The sequence below is a fragment of the Melozone crissalis genome, unplaced genomic scaffold, assembly GCF_028551555.1.
Source record: "Melozone crissalis strain CALT ecotype California unplaced genomic scaffold, PUWL_Pcris_2 ptg000004l_1, whole genome shotgun sequence".
In the NCBI taxonomy this organism is placed as follows: Eukaryota; Metazoa; Chordata; class Aves; order Passeriformes; family Passerellidae; genus Melozone; species Melozone crissalis.
In genome coordinates this window covers 21,110,220-21,131,167 of record NW_026535782.1, presented here as the reverse complement: position 1 = coordinate 21,131,167, position 20,948 = coordinate 21,110,220, and the positions used below count along the sequence as shown (strand labels likewise).

The 20,948-nt window shown below is 37.1% G+C and overlaps 1 protein-coding gene across 1 annotated transcript in view; it reads right to left on the bottom strand.

Annotated features, from left to right (window-relative positions):
* The window catches only part of PPHLN1 (periphilin 1), a 62,380-nt gene that overhangs the window by 8,518 nt on the left and 32,914 nt on the right, over positions 1–20,948 (bottom strand). Inside the window, exon 9 of the mRNA XM_054272814.1 lies at positions 18,578–18,718. Within this exon, the coding sequence (XP_054128789.1) occupies positions 18,578–18,718 (141 nt within the window). The remainder of the gene's footprint in view (positions 1–18,577; positions 18,719–20,948) is intronic.

Genomic DNA, 20,948 nt, shown 5'->3' with positions numbered 1-20,948 from the left:
GGGTCCTGAGACACAACCCTGGTCTTGTACACACACTGAGCAGAATTACTGACCTGTGTGAATCCAGCTTTTGTATGACACTGTTGAGGAGACCTAAAGAATAATGTAATTAAAAAGCAATAAAATGTGAAGTCCCTCAGCAAGTGCAGAGCCTGTTTACAGCTGTGGTTACCCAAGGAGAGATCTGTAGAGCAAAGCTGTTATGATTCAGAACAATCATAGCAAAAGTTGGTGCTATTTAGAAAAAAGAGTCTTCATTTATGAAAGCTTACAAATTCCATGTAGTTACTCATTGCTTTAAAAGTACTACACACAAGTTTTCAACAAGGAGTAAGAATTTATTTTAAATATATTGCTAGGAAATCCATGTGTTTACTATTTTTTTAATACCATGGTAGAGGACTTGACACAAATGTTTAAATGAACAAGAACTGGTACACAACAGAAATGTACATGATTATACACTTCATTAAATGTTACATTTTGGCAAGAACAAGTGCGTTATTACTTCCTCAAGAAATGTCTTGCTTAGTCAAGCAGAAGTAGCTCCCATGTGGGAGAGCAAGGACTATTACGTTACATGGTTTTACTGGAGATTATTCTTCACTAAACCAATCAGACCACATAATAACAGCATTTTAACACCAACTACAGGCCCTTGGAGACCAGTTTGTGTGTGGCCTCGATTTCACAGGCTTCTTTACAACAGATGTGTTGGATGAGGGTAGAGTTACTTCACATATTAACTTGTGTGTTCCTTAGGTAAAACAGCAGTACAAGTTTAAATTCTGCCTCTTCTTATAGAAAGTGTGTGCCTTGTGCAAGGAGATGATAAATATGAAATTTAGAAAAACCCATTGCAATTACAATTGATCAGTTTCTAAATCTCACTGGAAGGACTGATGATCTCTTGAAGATGTGTCAATGCAGCTCATGTTTAAGAATACCCAGCCGTATGTTTAAGAATGTCATGGTACAAACAACTGTGCAGCCACATTCAAAAGTTGTAAAAGGGTAAGTATTTATATATCTAATAATTTCTCTTTGTTCTATAATAATATGCAAACACAGAAACTGTATTTTTGTAGGAGCATAAATGAAAACAAAATCCTAAAAACTCTCCAACAGATGCTAGGAAACTTCCATTAGTTGAAATACACCAGTTTAGGATTAAACAGGAAATAATCAGCTTTATGCCAAAGGAAGGGCCTCACCCTACAACTTTTTATTTATAAAACACTGAATTGATGGAAAGCCACTTCCTAAATCTGAGCCACAGTAAAGTTATTGCTCCATCCAAAACAGGAAGGGTGAAGTTTATCTGCAAAAGACTCTATGTTAATTGTCTTGTTAAAAATGCTTTAAATAATTTTCAGTTACGTCCACTGACCATAAAGGAAAGTGATATTCATTTAAGCTTCAGCAGAATGGGCTGTATTTTAACAGCAATAATAAAATGACAAACCAATCTTTCTTGTCATAAAACCAGACAAATATTTTGTATGAAATGTACAGTAGTTCAAAATCCACACAGGTTGACTGTGTTGAAGTCAAGATCAAAAATTATGCATTTGATTTTACCCAAAACTGACTTGTGATGACTTAGCTTGTCCTCAAGAACAGTCATGCCACTTTCAATTTCAACAAATATCCTCAGCTACAAATATTCTCAGATTCAACAACATTCTGCATTAAGTGGGCTCATTTTTGTTAATGGGCAAGATAGCATTTTACCCAGAGGTGTGGATTGCCTGTACTTTCTCCAATTGCACAATGAAAATAAGCAGTAATAAAAAACAAACAACAATAAAACCCAACAACAACTCCTTCTTACCAATTAAGAGCAACTCTGAGCAGATTAGTAGCACAATTAACTGGCACAGCATTGCTAATACAAATTCAAAGCTATTCAAAGCTGGTGGATCTATGAGTTTAAGAACCAGTCCTTACAAGTGAAGATTTCCTCCCCATCACTATATAAAGAGCAACTTGAATTTTTTCTTTAATGGTTAAAAAAATGCTAAAGCAAGTATGAAATTGCATGCCAAAGGGTGGGTTTTTTCATCACATATGCAGCATAAAGAAAATACTACACAAACCAAGTAAACTACTGTGTGTAATGGGCAGCTTCTCAGAAAAGAAAAGCAACAGCTGCAAGAAGAAAAACAATTACTTCGATTACCAACATTTTATGGCTTAGTTTATGTTAAACCTTACTGCTTCTGAAGGTTTTGAATTACTTCACACATTATATTAGCCTCACAAATCAGTTTTATTAGTGCCTCAATAATTAATCAAATTTTTTTCAAGTCCAAGTCACTGTCCTGCCTTTACCCTTGAAATAGTCACTCATCATTTAATTTAAGTACTCATTTCAAATCTAAAACAAAATAAACAAAAAAGAAAATTATTTTTGAATACTTCTCTAACCTTTTCTTAGCTTGTGGATAGATACATTTTTCCACAGGCAGCTGTGTCAGCTGAAAAGGCTATTCCCCCTTCCCAGCTGTCAGCATCCCTATGCCAGAAACCACCACCCCACTTGTTTGTGTGAGCCAGTAATATCCAGGACTACTCCTAAAATGAATTCTTAGGCAAAACCAGTCTGATTAGGTCACATGCTAGGACATCAGCTGGGCTGCAGGGAGGAATCATCTGTCCTGGGTGAGAAAGTGATGAGCAGCTATGGATGACATCTACAGAGGGCATTTATCTATAGCTTTACACTAGTGTGTCCACCTTGAGCTCATCTGGAAACACTCAAGGAACTGCCCCCTAACCCAGACAGACAAAGCAGACAGGATCTGCATTTAAATGTTTGCATATCTTAGTATGCAACTTCAGTCAAATACAAAATATATACAGAAACAGAACGTGAAGCTGGCACAATAGCTGGAGCGGGTCAGAGAACCTGTATGATGAAGCCTCATTTCTTATTGTAAATATGTTCATTACTTGTGTTTTTAGCATTCAACACAGAAACTCTCTCCTTCTAAATCTGTTCCCACAATTCGAGTTATTTTCACACCAATGTGGAAGCAGAAATCTGATCCAAAAATTGGTAAAAACAGAAAGCATGTCTCTCCCTAAAGAGAAAGCCACAAGGAGTAGAGATTGTTTTTTATGGTTAGTAAATCATATGTCTTAGGGCAGATATTACCAACTGTGGTTCCAAGGGAATGTGGTACAAGTTCTGCACTTACTGAGTGGATGTACCACTGACTGTATCCCATGGCACTTGGAATTAATTATTCAACAAATGTGGGTTACAGTCATAAGTAATACTGAAGAATCACAGCAATTAGCTGGCTCAAAAGAGCTTGAATGGAAATCACTTGTCTTTTTCATTGGGAAAAACAAGCCCATTTTGTACTTAAAAACATCTTCTAAGAACACTGGCTCTCTACAGTCTCTTTTCAAGCTTTTCCTAATGAGACAGTTACGCAGTGCTGCAGCATTTCAGCACAAGAACTGTTACCTATCAAACTCATTCAAGGAATGTCTTGTGCCCTATTCAATCCAGTGTCACTGAACATTTTCCAGAAGTTGTCTGATGGGGTGGGTGAATTGACAGAGGACAGACTGGGAGCAAAATTGGCAAGATACACGAATACACTCGTGAGTTTTTGAAGTGCTTGCTTGTCTTCGGATTCTGGCATACACTGAAAAGCTTTGATTCTTTTTGAGTCTGGCTTCAATCTGTTCTTATAAAAAAAAAAAAGAAGAAACTGGGATCATCAAATACTGTTCTGTGCTGGGGTTTCTTTTTGAGAGCTTTAGCTTTTCCTCAGACAGCTTAGAGCAGCTTTCTGTGATGCCTGACACCTACAAATTTTGGTAGCAGCACGATGCAACAAATCCACCAAGCCAAACAGTAACAGAGATATTTCCAATACTCGGGAGGTAAAACTCAGAATCACAGAATCATGAAGGATGACCTTTAAGATTGAGTCCAGCTGTAAATGTAACACTGCCAAGTGTACCACTAAACCCTTGTTCATAAGTGCCACATCTACACATCTTTCAAATACCACCATGGATAGTGATTCCACTACTCTGCTGGGCACCCTGTTCTAATGTCTGACAACTGTTTTGGTGAATTCTTCCTAATATCAAACCCAAACCTCCCCTGGTGCAACCTGGGTCCATTTCCTCTTGTCCTGTCACATGCTATCTGTGAGAAGAGACTGATCCCCACTTGGCTACAATCTCCTTTCAGGCAGTTATAGAGTGATAAATCCCCCTGAGCCTCCTTTTCTCCAGGATAAACACCCCCAGCTCTCTCAGCTGCTCCTCATAAGAATTGACTTTCAGCCCCTTCACCAGCTGTGCTGCCCTTCTCTGGATATGCTCCATCTCCTCAATGTCCTTCTCATAGCGAGGGGCCCAGAACTGGACACAGGATTGGCCTCACCAGTGCCCAGTTCAGGAGGACAATCACTGCCCTGCTCCTGCCAGACACACTAATGCTGACACAAGGATACAAGCAGTCAAGACTCAGTCTTCTTGGATTTACTTCATGAAATATGCTATTTACTCCAACTATAAACAGGGAGGCTGATTATGGTAACAGTATTTGTTTACTAGTAATAAAAGTAAGACATCATGTAAATTAACACATCAATGAAAAAAAATAGCTCAAACAAACTAGCAGCTGCCCTCAAACTCTGTCAGCTTCCTGCAGGTTACAGATTTGTTGAGAATCACCAGCAGCATTATCAATTATGGACACTTCAGAGATAGAGCAAATTCTGCCTCTGGCCAATACTCTATAATGTGTAGAGCTTCACTTTTGTAAATCACACAGACAACTGAGGGTAGGGGGGACTTGTTTAATTAAACATTTAATCAAGTTTCAAGTTACAGCCACCATGTTATGATTTGAAGGGATCTCCTTCACAAATCCGTCAAAAATCTGCAAAGATACCTTTTGCCATTTTAACCTTACTTTTAGACAGACATAGGGTATATTCTGAATAGTCTAGAATAACTCACTTTACAGTGACACCAAACAAAGTAATTTCAAGTCAAACAGCTAAAATTGTGGGAAAGAGTAAGGTAATAAGAAGGTAATACAAAAGAAGATCTAATCTAGATAATGAAATTGGAAACTACTGAACTACAAATGAAAATATTCACTGAATAAAATGTACTGTTACAACATAAACTTTTTATGCCTAATCTCTAAACAGAATATAGCTGCTGCTGATAAAGTCTACTGATGCCAGATTGATACAGTGTGTTTTGGATGAGAACAGCATGGAAAGAGAGCAGTGAAGTCTCTTTTGATAAGCAGAACTAAACAGTTTACAGCCTAAGATAAAGACAGGTTACCAAAGGTCAAACACTAATGTAATAGCCAAAAAAACAGTACCATACCATTTACCTTTTAACCTTACATCCCAAAAAATTACCACATGTTCTCAAAGATACAGAATACAGAGGTTATTCATATAAACGTATCCTAAAAAATAAGGCATTGCTTCCTTCACATAGCCTTCCAGAACTTGCAAAACACAAACACCACCCCCAATAACACCAAAAACCCCCCACAAACAACTAAAGAAAACCCAACTAAACACTAACAAACAAATTAAAAAGCCAAGATCAAAAAACCCTGAGCAGCTCATGCTGATAAAGACTGAACTACACTGTCTGGCATCAGAATTAAATAAGGAAAAAAATATTTAATTATTTAGAACAGAGCAAACCAAATTAAATAAAAAACAACAATGAAAATGAATTATACTCTCATTTAAATTAGAAAGTCCAGTGGGCTTGTTGTTCCCTCAAATCACACAAAGGTATAAACATTGCAAGCTTTCTATTTTTAAATCAGCTGGTACGGAATTTTGCTATTTCAAGGATAAGTGTACACAAATAATTATTTAATTTATTTATGTATTTAAGAGTACCATGGACTTTGTAAAATAATAACAGCAACTGTTCAAGGGGGAAAAAAAGTTGCCTTCTCTAGGGTAAGTCAACGGCTTACACTTCTGATGAAAAAAACACAACTAACACTTTGCATTTGTTGGCTGAAAAGCACCTAAACCTGATTTTAGAACTATTGCTTGGTTTTAACATAATGAATTTACTCTCTCTATATTATTTTAACTTAGTATTAATCTTCTTCACCTGTTTACCTCTTTTCTTTGTTCACCTTAGTTCATCAACACTCAGCAAACTGCACTGTGGACAAAGCCAAATCACTTTTGCTGCTCTGAAGACCCTGCAGTTGGCCAATAAATACCTAAGAAACGAAGCACTGCTATCTCTGACTACCTTCACCCATCCCACAATTTTATCTGATTTATTTAGCAAGTATTTAGTCAAGCTCTCATATAACCCTACTACCCTGAAAAATCAAAAAATCATTGAAAGCTATTTAAAGTCAATTGAATTATGTGAACATCTTTGTATCACCTCATGACAGCAATGCATTTACATTTCCTGCATTTCTACCAAACAGGAAAACATAAACAAAAGGTATGTTCTATAACTGCATGGAAACATTATCTAAAGAAAGGAAACATTGCTCACTGTATCTATTATGTACATATGCACACATTCTTTCAGAGCTTTAATGTAATATGGAATACAGCTTTAAGGAATACAGTAAAAACCACTTGCTTACTAATTACACATACCTGCTGAGTGATACATAGTGAAATTAATTGCAAATTAATACCAATGGAAGTTTCTATCCTTACATGCAGAAAACCTCACCTGACACCAGACACTGAGTACTCCTACTCAGCTAACATGCTAAATGTCGTTGCCTCTTTTAAAATCTTAGTTGATCCACAAGAGACAAAACCAAGCTCAGCACTCTATCCCCAACAGACCTCTGCATATCTCAATATAACTCCTCAGCAATATGCACATATGTTTTGTTAGGAATACTTAGAACAACCTTTACAGTAGATGAGATACTTCTCTTTGGGATCACTGCTCTGGCTGCTTACTGTGACACGAGTAACACCTACACACATTAAAAAGCTTCAGAGCCAGCTCAATATAATGATATGTGCTTTTCTGGGTAGCTGCTTAAAGTAAAAAGGAACACTCCTGAAGTACAGGGTTTTTTAGTAACTTATCTGGGTCATGAGACACCAGATAATTACTTGCTTATCTCTGCTTCTGATTTTAGCAAAAACATAATTGCAAGAAATCGCCTTCCATATCATATCCATAAGGAAAACTGTACAGTGAGCTGCAGTGATGCCTAAGAGTAAATTTGACAAAAACTATAAAAAATATTTTTAAAAATTTGTAAGAGTATTTTTGAGTTATGGCTAGACCTACAATTGGGTAAGCAGATTAATAATTTAATAAAAAACTAACTTTTACATTAAGTTACATTACATTTACATCCTAGCTGATGACAAATACAGTAAACTGAACCAAACAGAACAACAGCAGTGAATGGCATGTTTACCAAACTTTTCAGTAAGCAATTCCAGGTACTTGATGCAGGAACGCTGCATTTCCTGCCTTACAATTGCAGCTTCCTGCAGACGCCTGGAGGGCATGCAGAGAGGAAGACACCAAGCTGGGAGCACCTGACTGCTACCCATTTGTTTCTGGCACAGAAATAGCAGCAGGTTTTCTTGCATGATGTAGCGTCTCCACCCTCCAGCCAGGGAGAAACTCCACTGCATTTGCCCATGGGCTTTAGAGCTCCTGTGGAATTAATTCCCATCTCCACCCATGTTCCCCATCTCATTCCTTCCCCCACCCTCTTGGCTGCAGTTCCTGATCTTGGCAAAAATCTCTCTTTTTTTCAACTGGGAGTCCAGTCCCACCCTTGTTCATTGCTTCCCACACTCAGTTACTAACCCTACCTCTCCTGTCACCATAAATCCTTTCATCTCTTCCAGATATCCTCCACCCTCCAATTCTGAGGTCACCTCATTCCTCAGCTAGAAATAGTCCCAAGAACTTAGGGGCCAGTTTGCTTCACAATAAATCAAAGTCTGGCTCCAACAGCCAGGTGAAAGGGGCTGTTCAGATGGTGTTTAATGATGCACAAGTGCTTCCAAGTGAGTTAATTCTCAAAAATATATAGAACCAATCCTGTCAATGTTAGAAGATGGTGATGTGTCTTAAAGGAAGATGACAGTTCTGGTCATGGCAGCTTTAAAAACGGAACAAAAACGTCTTCAAGTTTTATCTTCCCTATGATAAGAATAAACAATTACTGTGCGAATACCAAAGACTATAGCTTTCTACAGATTTCTGCCTGATGATTAAATTACTGTGTCTAAAGCAGTACTTTCAAGATACTGAATGTTCAGAGACAGTAGTGGCTCGGCACACAGCACAGGGTGGCTACTCTCTTGTAGCAGCAGGCACACTTAAGGAAGCACACTTGGCTTAAGAGAACTAGTTAACTAAGTGTCCACAAATTCTTCTTTCTTTTTCTTGATCTGATTCATGGTCAAGCCCCACAAAGACTACTGTGATAGCAGTATAAAATCTCTGGTTTTGTACTACAGGGAACAGTACAAAACAGAGATTAAATTCCTCAAACTATGGTTGCCCCCAAACACTTTGTAACGTGCAGCTGAAGTCTGCAGTGCTACAGGTTGGTTTTGACTGCAGCACTTGCTTAAGGGGCTTCTTGATGTATAATGGGATGTAATCATAATATATCCTCCACTGGAACTCATACAGTTTCTGTTACAGCCCATTTTCATAATGCTTGTAACAACTAATCATCTTGGTTTATGCCTAAATTGAATTTAGTTGAAATCAGACAATAGAGTCTAAAGATACACAGCACAGATACTGAGATTGCATAAGATAGTTTCTCCAGGAAGCCAGGTGAAGAAAAAACATAATAAAATGGGCAAATTTCCAGCTGTAGATGATCACTGAAAAGCTTGTGTCAGCATATCCTAATCTATTTATGATTTTATGTTTAAAAATGCTTAAGTAGATTTTTTGAAATTAAATTCAGGTAGCATGTGACCAAAAAAGTTAATACATAACTTTTATTTACTATACAAAGGCGGTAGACTGCTTGTAAGGCGTGTAGTTGTGGTCAAGTAAGCACACAGTGCACAGGTAAGTAGAACATTTCATGCTGTAATGGGATCAAGTATTTAAGCTATCTGGAGTAAAGAGAAGGGGAAAGATTGCTAACAAACAAATTAAACCTTGAAGAAACAGTATCAAACCCATGTATTACAGGTTATTAGTGTCATTCAGAGTGGTACTTGAAGTTCAATAGTGCAGAAAATTAATGTATGAATGCTACTTCTCAAGAAGTGTGAGACAGTAAAGGACCAGGAACAACACATGACCCACTCCCATTTTGTCAGTATTCACTTTCTGTGTTTTTTTCAAGTGAGCCTGACTCTATTAGCCTTTCCAAGTCAAAGTAGAAAGGTAAAACAGGCCCACCATAAACCTGTCCTGTGGGGAATCCTGGCCCTTGTTTTTATGCCATATTTTGTGAAGCATGCCATTGTGATATCCATGCAAGTGTATGGCCAGACAACCACTGAAGATTCAAGTCACCACACCAATGCATGTAAGAGTCAAACAAAACAGGAAAGTGATCTTTTGTGGGTCAGCAATAAATGGTGATGTGCATTAGTCATTTATACCCCAAGATAAAAATCTAATGTTTTCATAATGATAACTTAAAGAAGCAGCACATGCATAAGCAACTTAAGCAACTATAGATTTTTTCCCCACATAATTTAGGAAATTTAATTATAGAAAAATTCCCAATTCTGATGCCTTTTAAAACTATAATATTACCCTGTATTTTAAAGGTCAGAGAAAATGAATAGGCATAATTTACCCATCTTTAACACATACTGAGTTTAACCTACTCAATGGAACAACTGTCAAAAGAGAGAGGACATCAGGCTAGGTGAGACACTGAGATACAGCACGTAAATTTAAGAACCAGGTGACAAACACAACTTGTCAGTAAAGTGTCTTTGGTCACAGATGATCCTATATTTATACATGAGTCAGTGTTGTACATAAATCAAATTACAAATGGGCCAGAGGATTAAACTACAAGCACCAGGAAAGCTGTCATCTACAAATCAAGCTTCTGTTGTATAAAGAACAGTCTGTAAAAGACACACAAAACCCCACCAAACTGTAGATTCACACTTCAACAGATTTTCCTTACCTACAGGTTTTGTGTGTGACACTTCTGTTGCTGCCTGCTTCAACCTCCTGAGGCCTGGAAGTACTTGTCAGTGCAGGAGAAATGCAAACCAGCTTCCATGTCAAACATCAAGTCCTTCCTGTCACCAACCCTCCTGCCACTACCATTCATTTGCCACTTTCCATGGGTTTTTACATGTTTGTTCAGTTACCACCATCCCATCATCACATACGGTTTTATGAAACTTTTCCTCATGACACCGTGCTCTGTGTGCCCTATATCTATCTCGTTTTAAGCACCACTTGGACTCCTGCATCCTAAGACTTTCAGAAGATCAGTGCTCAGATTGTATCAGGAATACTGATAGAGCTAATACATAATCAGTGTTTGGGGGCAGAGATGCTAGACAGTAATTCTTTGAGCTTGGACTATTTCTGGGGGAGTTTAAATTTCTGGATCTAATTACTAGGTATACAGGACTGATTCTGTTCTTATTCTGCTTCAATCCAGGAAGCAGCAGGTTTCCCTAGTTACAATGCTGAAGAGACAGTAGGTTGTAGAATAAAAAATTAATTCTCAGTGCATTGAGCCTACTAAGAGATAATTTTATCTTTAATCCTTAAAACAGTTCAAAAATAAAAAACATCACTGCTAACCTACTTCTTAAATGCACAAATGCCCTTCTGTTAAAGCAAGAATAAGCCAGGAACCAATCTGGAGAGAAGGATCTATCCTCTGAATTAAATCCAAGGTATTAAAACCAACAACAAAAGCCCACCATCAAAAAAAACCCCAAGAAACAAACCCAAACAAACAAACAAAAGGATCCAACCCACGAAAAACAATAACCCTCACTCCCACAGGAACTATTGCCTTTATCAAGGCTCAGACGATTCATTTCTGGTTTTTATCCTTCATCACTGCCAGGAGGTTTGCCAGTGTCAATTCTGCTTATCCTTCCAAGCATCTCAACTTTTGACAGTTCTTTCAGTAGGCAATTTCTCAAAATTAATTCCTAATTGTATATCAAGGCCCACACATTTTTAGTGAGTTTCTTCTCTTTCTAACACCTTTTCCAATCCTGTTGACACTCATCATCTCTTGAAACTCATCTTTCTTCTTTCCAGCCCACTCACTATTATGGTTTCCAAGTCTTTCATCCTGTTTTCACTCTTCGGGTTTCTCACAACAGAACCAGAAATTTCAACTCAATCACTACCAGCTTTTGACTGAAAAAATGCTATTTAATGAATAACTACTCAGATTTTCACTTTATCTGACCAAGAAGTTGATCTTGTCTTTCAGATTTGAACAACTTTTTCCCACCATTTCTTTTGGTTTCAACAAAGTCCAGCAATTTAATCAAGTACCTAATTACTGCCCCTCTCCCATTTACGTCTTCCAGAGATCTACCACCAAATTGTAACACCTGTAAAAAATGCCCTTAAAGGATGTCTGTAAGCAAACAATCCTCTGAGATCTTGCAGTCTGCAGGCTGCTTGATCAGGTAAGGAAGTGCCTCTACATCAAAAACTCTGCATTTGTCAATGGGTTGAATAGTCAACATTTGGCAACTTGAAAATAATGTGATCAGCACAGGCCTAAAACTGTTTACATGAAAAAAACATAAGGCAAACAAGATCTTCAATAAATGGTGGTGAAAGCTAAAGGTGAGCTACATTTAATTCAATCCCCTCTAAGAAACACCCCACTGTTATTGGATAAATGCATACATTTCTGGTATTAAATTCTCTTAAAAGTATTTCCCTATGAGCACTGCCTATTAAATAACACTCACTTTTTATCAGCTTTCCAATGAAAAAAGCTGCTGGCAAAAATCTGCAATGTGGTAATATAATTCCTTATTAAACCATACCTTCAGGTGCTGAGCAAAATGAGCTGCACTGCTTTTGCATATGCAGCAGTTTGTAATTATGAACACAGCAGTGCACACCAAATAACCCATTGATGTCCATAGAAAGGGAACAGAACACAGCTGAACAAATGGAAAGTGCAAGATTACAACTTCTAAAGCATGGTGGCCCAAACACAAGAAAAGTAGCTAAAGCTTTCATGTCCTACAAGTATCCTCCTTTAAATAAATGTATTCATAAGGAGAATAAAAGATACAATGAAGAAACTGACCAAAATCTTTTATATTCTCCTTGTTGGAGTTTCACAAACATGAAAACACACATTAATAATAAATAGGTCATATTTGCAAAATTGAAAGACCCCAGCACAAAAAATCCAACCAAAAAACAGAAAATAAACAAAAAAACCCCCTAAGGCAAGCATGAAATATAGAGATCAAATAAGCATTACAATGTGACTGATTTCATTATGTAATGGTAAAAAGGAAGTCCAGAATAAACACTGAAAGATAGAAAAATTAGCAGGTCAGAATTAATATGAAAGAAAAGGTGTCTAAGAATATGTAGAAAGAAATAAATCACTTTTATACATAAGGAGAGGGATACTGATACAAGGAAACTAATAAACCATATAGGCAGATGATATAATTAAGTAAAAGAGTTATCATCATTTCTTCTGAGATGCTTAAGGCAAAATAACAAAACCTGACACACATGTTTTTCTGATTAGGAAAAAATAAATTAACACACTTAATTACAAGTTACATTGAAGTAAAATAAACATAAGTCAGAGGAGGCATGCTATGCAGTACTGCACTACCAACCAAATTAGACTGATGATGATGAGTCCATCGTTAAGGCCTTGTCACTGTGTGTTAAGTACAGAGGTTTGAAGGACAACAGCAGAGCTAGGGAGGAGTGATCATCTACAGCTCCCCCATCTTTCCTCTCATCTGGCCCGCTCCTCCTCTGGCCTACTCCATTCGGAAACAAAGCATGTCTGACCTCATCCACAACCAGAAATAATCCTTTAATGTGTTTTTAGCTACTGTTCCAGTTCCTTCAGCTTCACTTAACTCAAATACTTCTTAGCTTATATTTTAATTAGGGGATTTTTTCTAATCTAGATAATTTTGCCTGAAATGAGCAACAGCACAAGCAGATCAACAAGCTAATCAAAGGAAACAGTAACCAGTTTCCCTGGCTCAGCTGAAGTGAGCTTCACAAAAGAAAAGATACCTCCAAGGCCAGCTCTGACATCCTCCTTCATCCCTTCCTGGGATTCCCATTACTCCAATTTATTAATTAACTTATTTTACTAAAACTGCTAGAACTTAAGACACTTAATCCATCACAGCCAAGCTTTACAAAACTTTTCCAGCGCATTTACCATGAGCCTATCCCTAGCCAAGATGCAGAAGCTACTTCATATTTACAACCTCTTTCATCTTTATACTGTTAAAGAACTGTAAAATAGTTTTGCCTGAAGCAAAACAAAACTAGCAAAGGACACAGGAGGGGTTGGGGGCAGTGAGGAAGGCATACAGCAAACTCCCATACACTACACAAACTGTAGTTATTTTATTATGACAGAAATGCCTGTATAATATAAATATATATCATGTTTTGCTGATATTAAAACCAAAAATTTTAACAACGTCCTTTCAATGTAAAATATCACTTTGTGAGAGGTCAGTCTTCTCTCAGAGCAGCATCTCCAGAGAATAGAGGCCCATAACAAGTACACACAAAGACAACTCAGCTATTGCTACACAGACATTACCAGAACAAGAGCTATGACAAAGAAGGGGAACAACAGAACAGCGCTTCTCAAACTCCACACACACATTATAACTGCTAAAACCTGTTTTTCTTACTTAATTGTAACTCTAGGTCAGAGATGTCAGTAATTCACCTAAAAAAGAAAAGGACTTAGACAGCAGATCTGGAAACAGAATTTGGACAGCTTGGACCTAGTCACACCCCCATTTATCTTTCTTTCTATGCACCATAGCTATGAAGTTTCAAACACAAGCTTTAGAAAGATCTCTGATTTTCAGCATCTTCCAGCAACAAGGCAGTCCCATTAGGGCAACAGCTCATTAATACAAGCAATATTCATTTAGAATGTCAACTAAAGAAGCAATTAAACTAAATGTTTAAACATTAAAAAATATTGTTCTGCTAAACACTTAAAAACCTTGATGAACTGAAAGCATACAGTCAGCCAGTGATCCCATTAAGAATAAAAAAGCATTCATGAATATATTAATTCCTGTACTTAATTAATTCCTTAGATGCCAGAAATCTGTGGTACTAACCAAACTGAGAAACTCAGAGGTTTCATTTTTTTGACAGAATCAAGGAGGGTACTTGGTAAAATTGTCATTTGGTAAAATTTGTCTTCAGAAAAGAATAGATTTTCAGAGGTAATACATGTCACTCCAACTTGAATATGCAACATGTAAGAAAAGTGGACACATAATAATGGACTAATTAACACAGTGTTACAGACTTGATGTCTAGACAAGATAAGACATTTCAAGAATCCCTGCTACCCATGCTCATGAAGGAAGAACAAAGAGATAGCCTTTTGTGCAACACTGATGCTGAATAGCTCCAATTACGAATTTAACACCAGGGACACATTTGTCATCACTTCCGGAAAAAACCACCACACTTCAGCACATTACATGCTAAAAGCACAAGCTGATCCTTAACTATATAAAAGCAGAAACTAAACAACTCCAAAATATTACCTTAATGTGTAATGCATGCCATTAAATGCAAAGATATTTTAAAAGTGCATGAAATGGTTACATTAGCAAACTATAGACATTCATTGATCCTGACATGCAGATGCAAAATTCACTACAATGCTGTTTACAAGTAACCAGACCAATCTTTTAAGCATCTGTTTCATGGGGTTCTACCTCACCATGCTCAGGCAAATGCTCAGACAACATTTAACACCTAATTTCAAAATTGTAAAAGCAAAGAAAAGAGGGAAATGCATGTTCAAAGACCTAAGGAAACACCTAACTTCAAAAAAAAACCCAACCAAACAATCAAAAAACATCCCAACCCAGAAGGTTCATTATCTCAGTATTCTAGTTAAAAATAAATTAAAAAAAAAAAACAACCAAAACTCTCCAAAGCTTTTAATTAAGGACGAAACATTAAAAAACACATCATGGGCTATATTAAATATGAGATATACGTTAATGCTGTGCAATTTCCGCTGCATGCAGAAGAACAAAGATTAAAAATAGTCTGCGCCTGGATTGAAGGGAACCATTTTCACAGTACCTGCCATGCACAAGTGCCAGAAAAAAACCTATTCTCCCAATCATGAAGTGTCAGAGCCAGGAGGTTCTGGGAAATGAACCCTTCCCTGAGAGCAGTAGAGCCCACTCCCAGCAGAGCAGGTCCCAAAAGCAGGGGACCACACCAAGGAGCTGGGATTCTGCAGTTCAAGAATGCAGACAGAAAGCTGTCAGGAGAAGTAGTGAGCAGAAACTGCGTCCTTGGTGGGAAGAAACCATGTTCTGGAATGTGATGGCAGCTGAGCTCAAGACCAAGAGCTCAAGACAGTCGAAGAGGCTGCCCAGGGAAACAGTGGAGCCTCTTTCATTGCAAATACACAGGGCTCAATTTGACAGAGCCCTGAATGCCCTGATGTAAGGCCCTGTTTTGAGGAGATGGGCTGGGCTAAGTCCTATGCAACCTAGGTGTTTCCACAAGAATGTCACTATGCCTGATGTTTCAAAGATGAGACAAAAAATGCCCAGGATGTGCAGTTCCACTTCAGCAATATTTTCAAGCATCTGTGCATCTGCAGCCATATCCCTCCTTTCCAAGTAATATTGGCACACTTGAAATGAAATATATACTTCAAAGTTTTTCTAGTTTGGGAGTGACACAGATCATTCTTGGCTCTGTTTAAGCAGTGTCTGGATTTTTCTAAGCCTTCATCCGTGAGCAGAACTTCTAGTTTCCTCTCTTTGTGTCAGCTTCAGTCAATATTTGCAAAGTAATTGCAGACTCCTAGAAGATAGCCACTATATAGCAAAGAGCAACTAGCCCTTGGTTTGACACATTTTGCCCTGTCATCATCAGCGCACAAAGAACTTAATTTTTCATCAAATGACATGATTTTACATGACTGTTTGCAGTAAGTCCCCCATCAAATAAATAATATACAACTATTTACTTGATGAGCCAGGGTGATCACTTACAATCACACATCATTTAAAATTCTGAAACTGGCAATTGTGTTATTGTAGCTGAGAGAAAAGGCAGCAGCAACTTTACAAAAGAGTGATATGAGCGATACACAAGATACTGCCATGGACTCATTTAAAACAGAACACCTGTATGAATATTTCATTCAATTGCTCAAGGGATATTTTTGATTGCTTTTCTTAAAGAGTAAAAACAGACTATATCACAGGCTGCCACCTCCCTCCTGCCCAGGGCATCAGACTGCCTGTTTCCCTGCTGCACAGCAATGGATTTGCCCATTGCGACACTGTGCATGTTCTGTCAGCACAGTTTTTTTGCCTCTGGGTTTTCCCAGAGGAAATAGAACCCTCCTATGAAGTACATATTTGGAAAATTTGGTTCCTTTTCCAGGTTAGAGCTTTGGAGACAAATGGATATGGAGAGGGCAAAGCAAAGAGGACTTTATCAGGAGTCTGGAAGAGCCAAGAAATACTTGGCAATCAGGTTGAGGATAAATATGAACCAAAAAGCAAACATCTTTAGATCTGGTGCTCTGAGAGAAAGAAAAATTTAGGAGACAGAAATGGAAGTAGTTCAATGGGTCAGACCTCATTTCCTCAGACATTAGCTGGGCCCTCACCAATTCTTTAACACATACCCAGTGGCACATGCCTTGACTTCATTTCTTACTTATTTTAAATATCTTGCTAGCTGTCCAGTGTGTACTGAAAAACAACATCTTGAAAATCTTGCTTTGCAGAAGGATTACAGTTTCACCATTCTTGCAGCATAAGTCTTTGCAATCAGCATTTTATTTTAGTAATCCTCCCACTAAATTACATTCCAGAAATACTACATTAAACACTTGAATGAAATTTAACTGCAAAGAAGTCCATCAAACCAAATAATGATTCTGTTATTACTCGAATCTTCAAGACAATCAGAAATAAATTATGAAAAAGCTTTCTTATAAAAGTACAAGCTTACAGTTCACTTTACAGATTTAAATGTTTAGCTAAATTTACATTTAGATCCTGAGAACTCAAAGTAAACAGAATAGTATACAGGCTATACTATATATGATTCCATACATAGTAGGAAGATTCACAGTATTTTATTATGATGACTCATTATGATATTCATGGTGATCATGAAAATCATCAACTCTATCCCAACAATTTTATAAAAATCCAGAAAATTTAACTGCAGATCCAGAAGTTAATTTTAAGTATTTATGTGAAAAATATGTGGATCATTTTCCAGTCTTAATTTTTAATGATTAAGTAAATATCTTGTCTAATTCTTAACAAATTCACAGTCCTTGTTTATAAGAAAATAAGCATCTTGTTCAATTCCGTAAAATACTTCTAGCATCATTCTAGAATCTTATTTAAATTCTGCAGAAGCTGACAGCTTCAATATTCAAATCAACAGGAGAAACTGGTTGTGCAAAGTCCAGACCTAAGTTATTCCTCAGGTTTTTCTGAACTAAGTTTCTAAAAGTTTCACTTTATAGAACATAATCTAGATTTCCCTAGAATTAAGTGCAAACTCTACCACACACAGTAGCATTAGATCATATGGAAAACAGTATTTCGGTTTTATGACCAAATTTTCATCCGTTTTCACTATAACCTTGTCCTTAGGGCCTAGGGAAATTTAACCACACATTCACCAGCATGAGGCTAATTAATCACAACAGCTATTTTTTTAAAATCTTTTCCTAGCCTGTGGTTTTTTTTCAGTTTGTCATTTTTTAAAAGTCCTAAGTTTATGCATCTGGTCCTGCTCTTTTAGGCCCTTTGTGACCCTGTGATCAGACACACAGGGACAAACCAACTGCATCATGGCTCCCATAGCTACAGCACACTCTGGTAAAACTCCATCCCAGCCAGACCCCACACACATGGAAAGCTGTGCCCACCATGAACATGATTAGGCAAAGTCAATACTAAGGGAAGAAAAAAAAAATAAACTCCAAAAACAACAGAGTAGATAGCTGCTTTTCACGTGTCAATAAAAAGGAACAGTGCTGCAGCCCAGGAAATGGCCTCACAGGCAACTGAACAAAGGCCACGAGAATTAAGGGGCAGTCATTGTCTTAGCTCAGCTTGCAAAACAGCAGTTGCTGCATGTAAGCTGCAGAAAACTACCATTAATTTCCATGTGCAGATAAATGCCATGGTTCTTCAGAATTAAACTGTTGGTGATGATACCACACAGTCTTGAAAAATCAAATTATATTCATATTAGACTCCAAGGAGGAGGAAAAAATAAATCAAGGTAATTTTAGCAGAGCAAATCATTAGTGTATTAGTGACAAAATGCTAAAGAGACTCACCTGTTCAATCTCCTTTGTCTTAGTTGCAATTGCTTTTGAACGACCTAGAAGCTGGCTGTCCTCGTATAATTCTGTACTGTCTGTTAGATTTGCCTCTGTTTCCTCTGTTTGCTCAATGTATAATGGAGCTGAAGATCCAGCCTTAAGAAAAAAACAATAAATTCAGTTTTTAGAGAAAAATAAAAATCACAGTATGATGGAAAAACCCAAAAAGCCCAAACACAGTCATCAGATACATGAGTTTGCTCATCAAGACTATTAGTGAAGTGTTATTGCTATAATCTTAGCAGACACAGAAATACAGATTTTAAACACATAGAAAACATGACATGATAAAACCCCCTGTGACACAGCCTTAACTGTGTACAGGCAATGATGTCAGATAACCTCTACCTGCCCATCCACTGAGAAGGAATTTGTGTATGTGGTATTTATAACACCAGAAAGCAAGAAAAATCCACAATGAAAATGTGACTAGTCTTCTGGGAAAGGATAAAAGTAGCAAAAGCATAGGCATCAAAAAAAAAAAAATTTGGAGAACTCTTGAAGCATTCAGGGCCACAGGTTATTATTATTATTGCAATAACTATTGTTTAGCAAAAGAAAACATGTGATTTGAAGATTTCTCTCTCTGAAACAGAAATTAAGACAATATTCCTACTCCAAAGAAAACACATGCCACCTCCAAGGAGTTTATTTAGAAAATATAGCAATTCTGTTTTACAGAATTATTTCAATCCAGTATTATGGAACAAATTTATAATTTTTTTAAATAGATTTGAAAATTGAAGAAGATTAAAATTAGTTTCTTTTATCCAAAAATAGAGGTAAAGAATCTTAAGACTTAACTAACATGAAAGAGAAAAGCATTAGACAGAAAAAGGAAGTAAAAAGCTTAAGTAGTCCTGTAAACACATGCTCAAACCTTAGCAGCAACACAAACCATTAAGACTGAATCCCAAATCTTGCTATCCCCGTAAAGAACGAAATGCCTGAGAGTGAGTGAAGCCTACTAAAAGCTCAGTGCAACACAAAGTTCAAATATTAAGCACTTGTAAGATAAACAGGAAAAGTTCAGAATTCTTGCAATTCATTTGTGACAGCCTACTAATCAAGGTAAGAAATCCTTTCCTCTAACACTCAGAATGGGATGCCCGACCTCCTTCATTAGCATTTCGACAGCCCACTTTCTTTGTCAATAAATCATCTCAGACTGTACCACAAGCAACTGCAATTGCTTCACTTTGATTCCATATGTTTAATCTTTTTGCCACTGCAGTTTTCTCTGAGGTGCAGAGGATGCTTTAAACAACTCTTCTCCATGTGGCCCACTCTGTTCTTTCCTCCCTTCCATTACCTTCCCCTCATCAAGAACCACAGCGATATTTCTCTCCTGAACCTCTCAGAAATGTTAATGCATCTGTTCTCCTTCATATGGTACTCATCTTTGGATCAGCTGTTGCTTTTTCTTGATTCTAACACTTCCTCCCCTTTTTTTCTTTTTTTAATTGCTTTTTCCAGTTTATATATCTAACTAGATCTTCCTGACCATTACTGAGGAGCTGCTAATGCATTCACCCATTACATCAATGGGCAGGACTTGAAAGTTCAGATAAATATGGATTGAGCTTATTTCTCTAACCTAGCCCTTATATTCTACAAGTGGAAATGAGATACTTCTCAAGACATACCCATTTTCCCTAAAATTATTTACAAACAAATAAAAAAATCAAACCCATTAATTGGAAAGGTTAAGACATAACTTTGTGAAGTAGATACTGTTTTTCTTTTTTTAAGAATGCCTCTAAAGTTGAAACAAAGTGAAAGTTATAGAAAAAAATATCACAGAATTGAAACAGAGTATTTATAACATTAGTAATATAATATTTGGGTTGTTTTAAATGAAAAATACATTTGCCACTAACTTATCAGAACCCAAAAAAGATATCCCATCCAAGAGCAGTATAACAAATGACTGAGAAGGGCTATAATCTCACTTCAATACAGCCAGGAGTGGAAGATAAGAAGGGGTGAAAACAAAACAGAATAAACTGGCAAATAATTAACATTGATTAATAATGAAATAAGGCTTCTGGGGAAAATAAAAAATATACCCACTGCAGTAACAAGGTAAGGTTTATTTTAAATATAATGGGGGACAGCTTTCTGAAAAAGAATACAGGACATGGTAGGCTGGGACAGCTTGAAATGGAACTCAACAAACCAGAGCTTCTCTCCTCAAGTCTTGTGTTTTACATGTACACTCATGTTTTGACTCAAAGTCCTCTCCTAATTTTAAGGAGTTCAGTAGACATACAGACCTACACTACAAGAGCTCCTTGGAGAGCACTTGGGAGAGCTGAAACTGTAT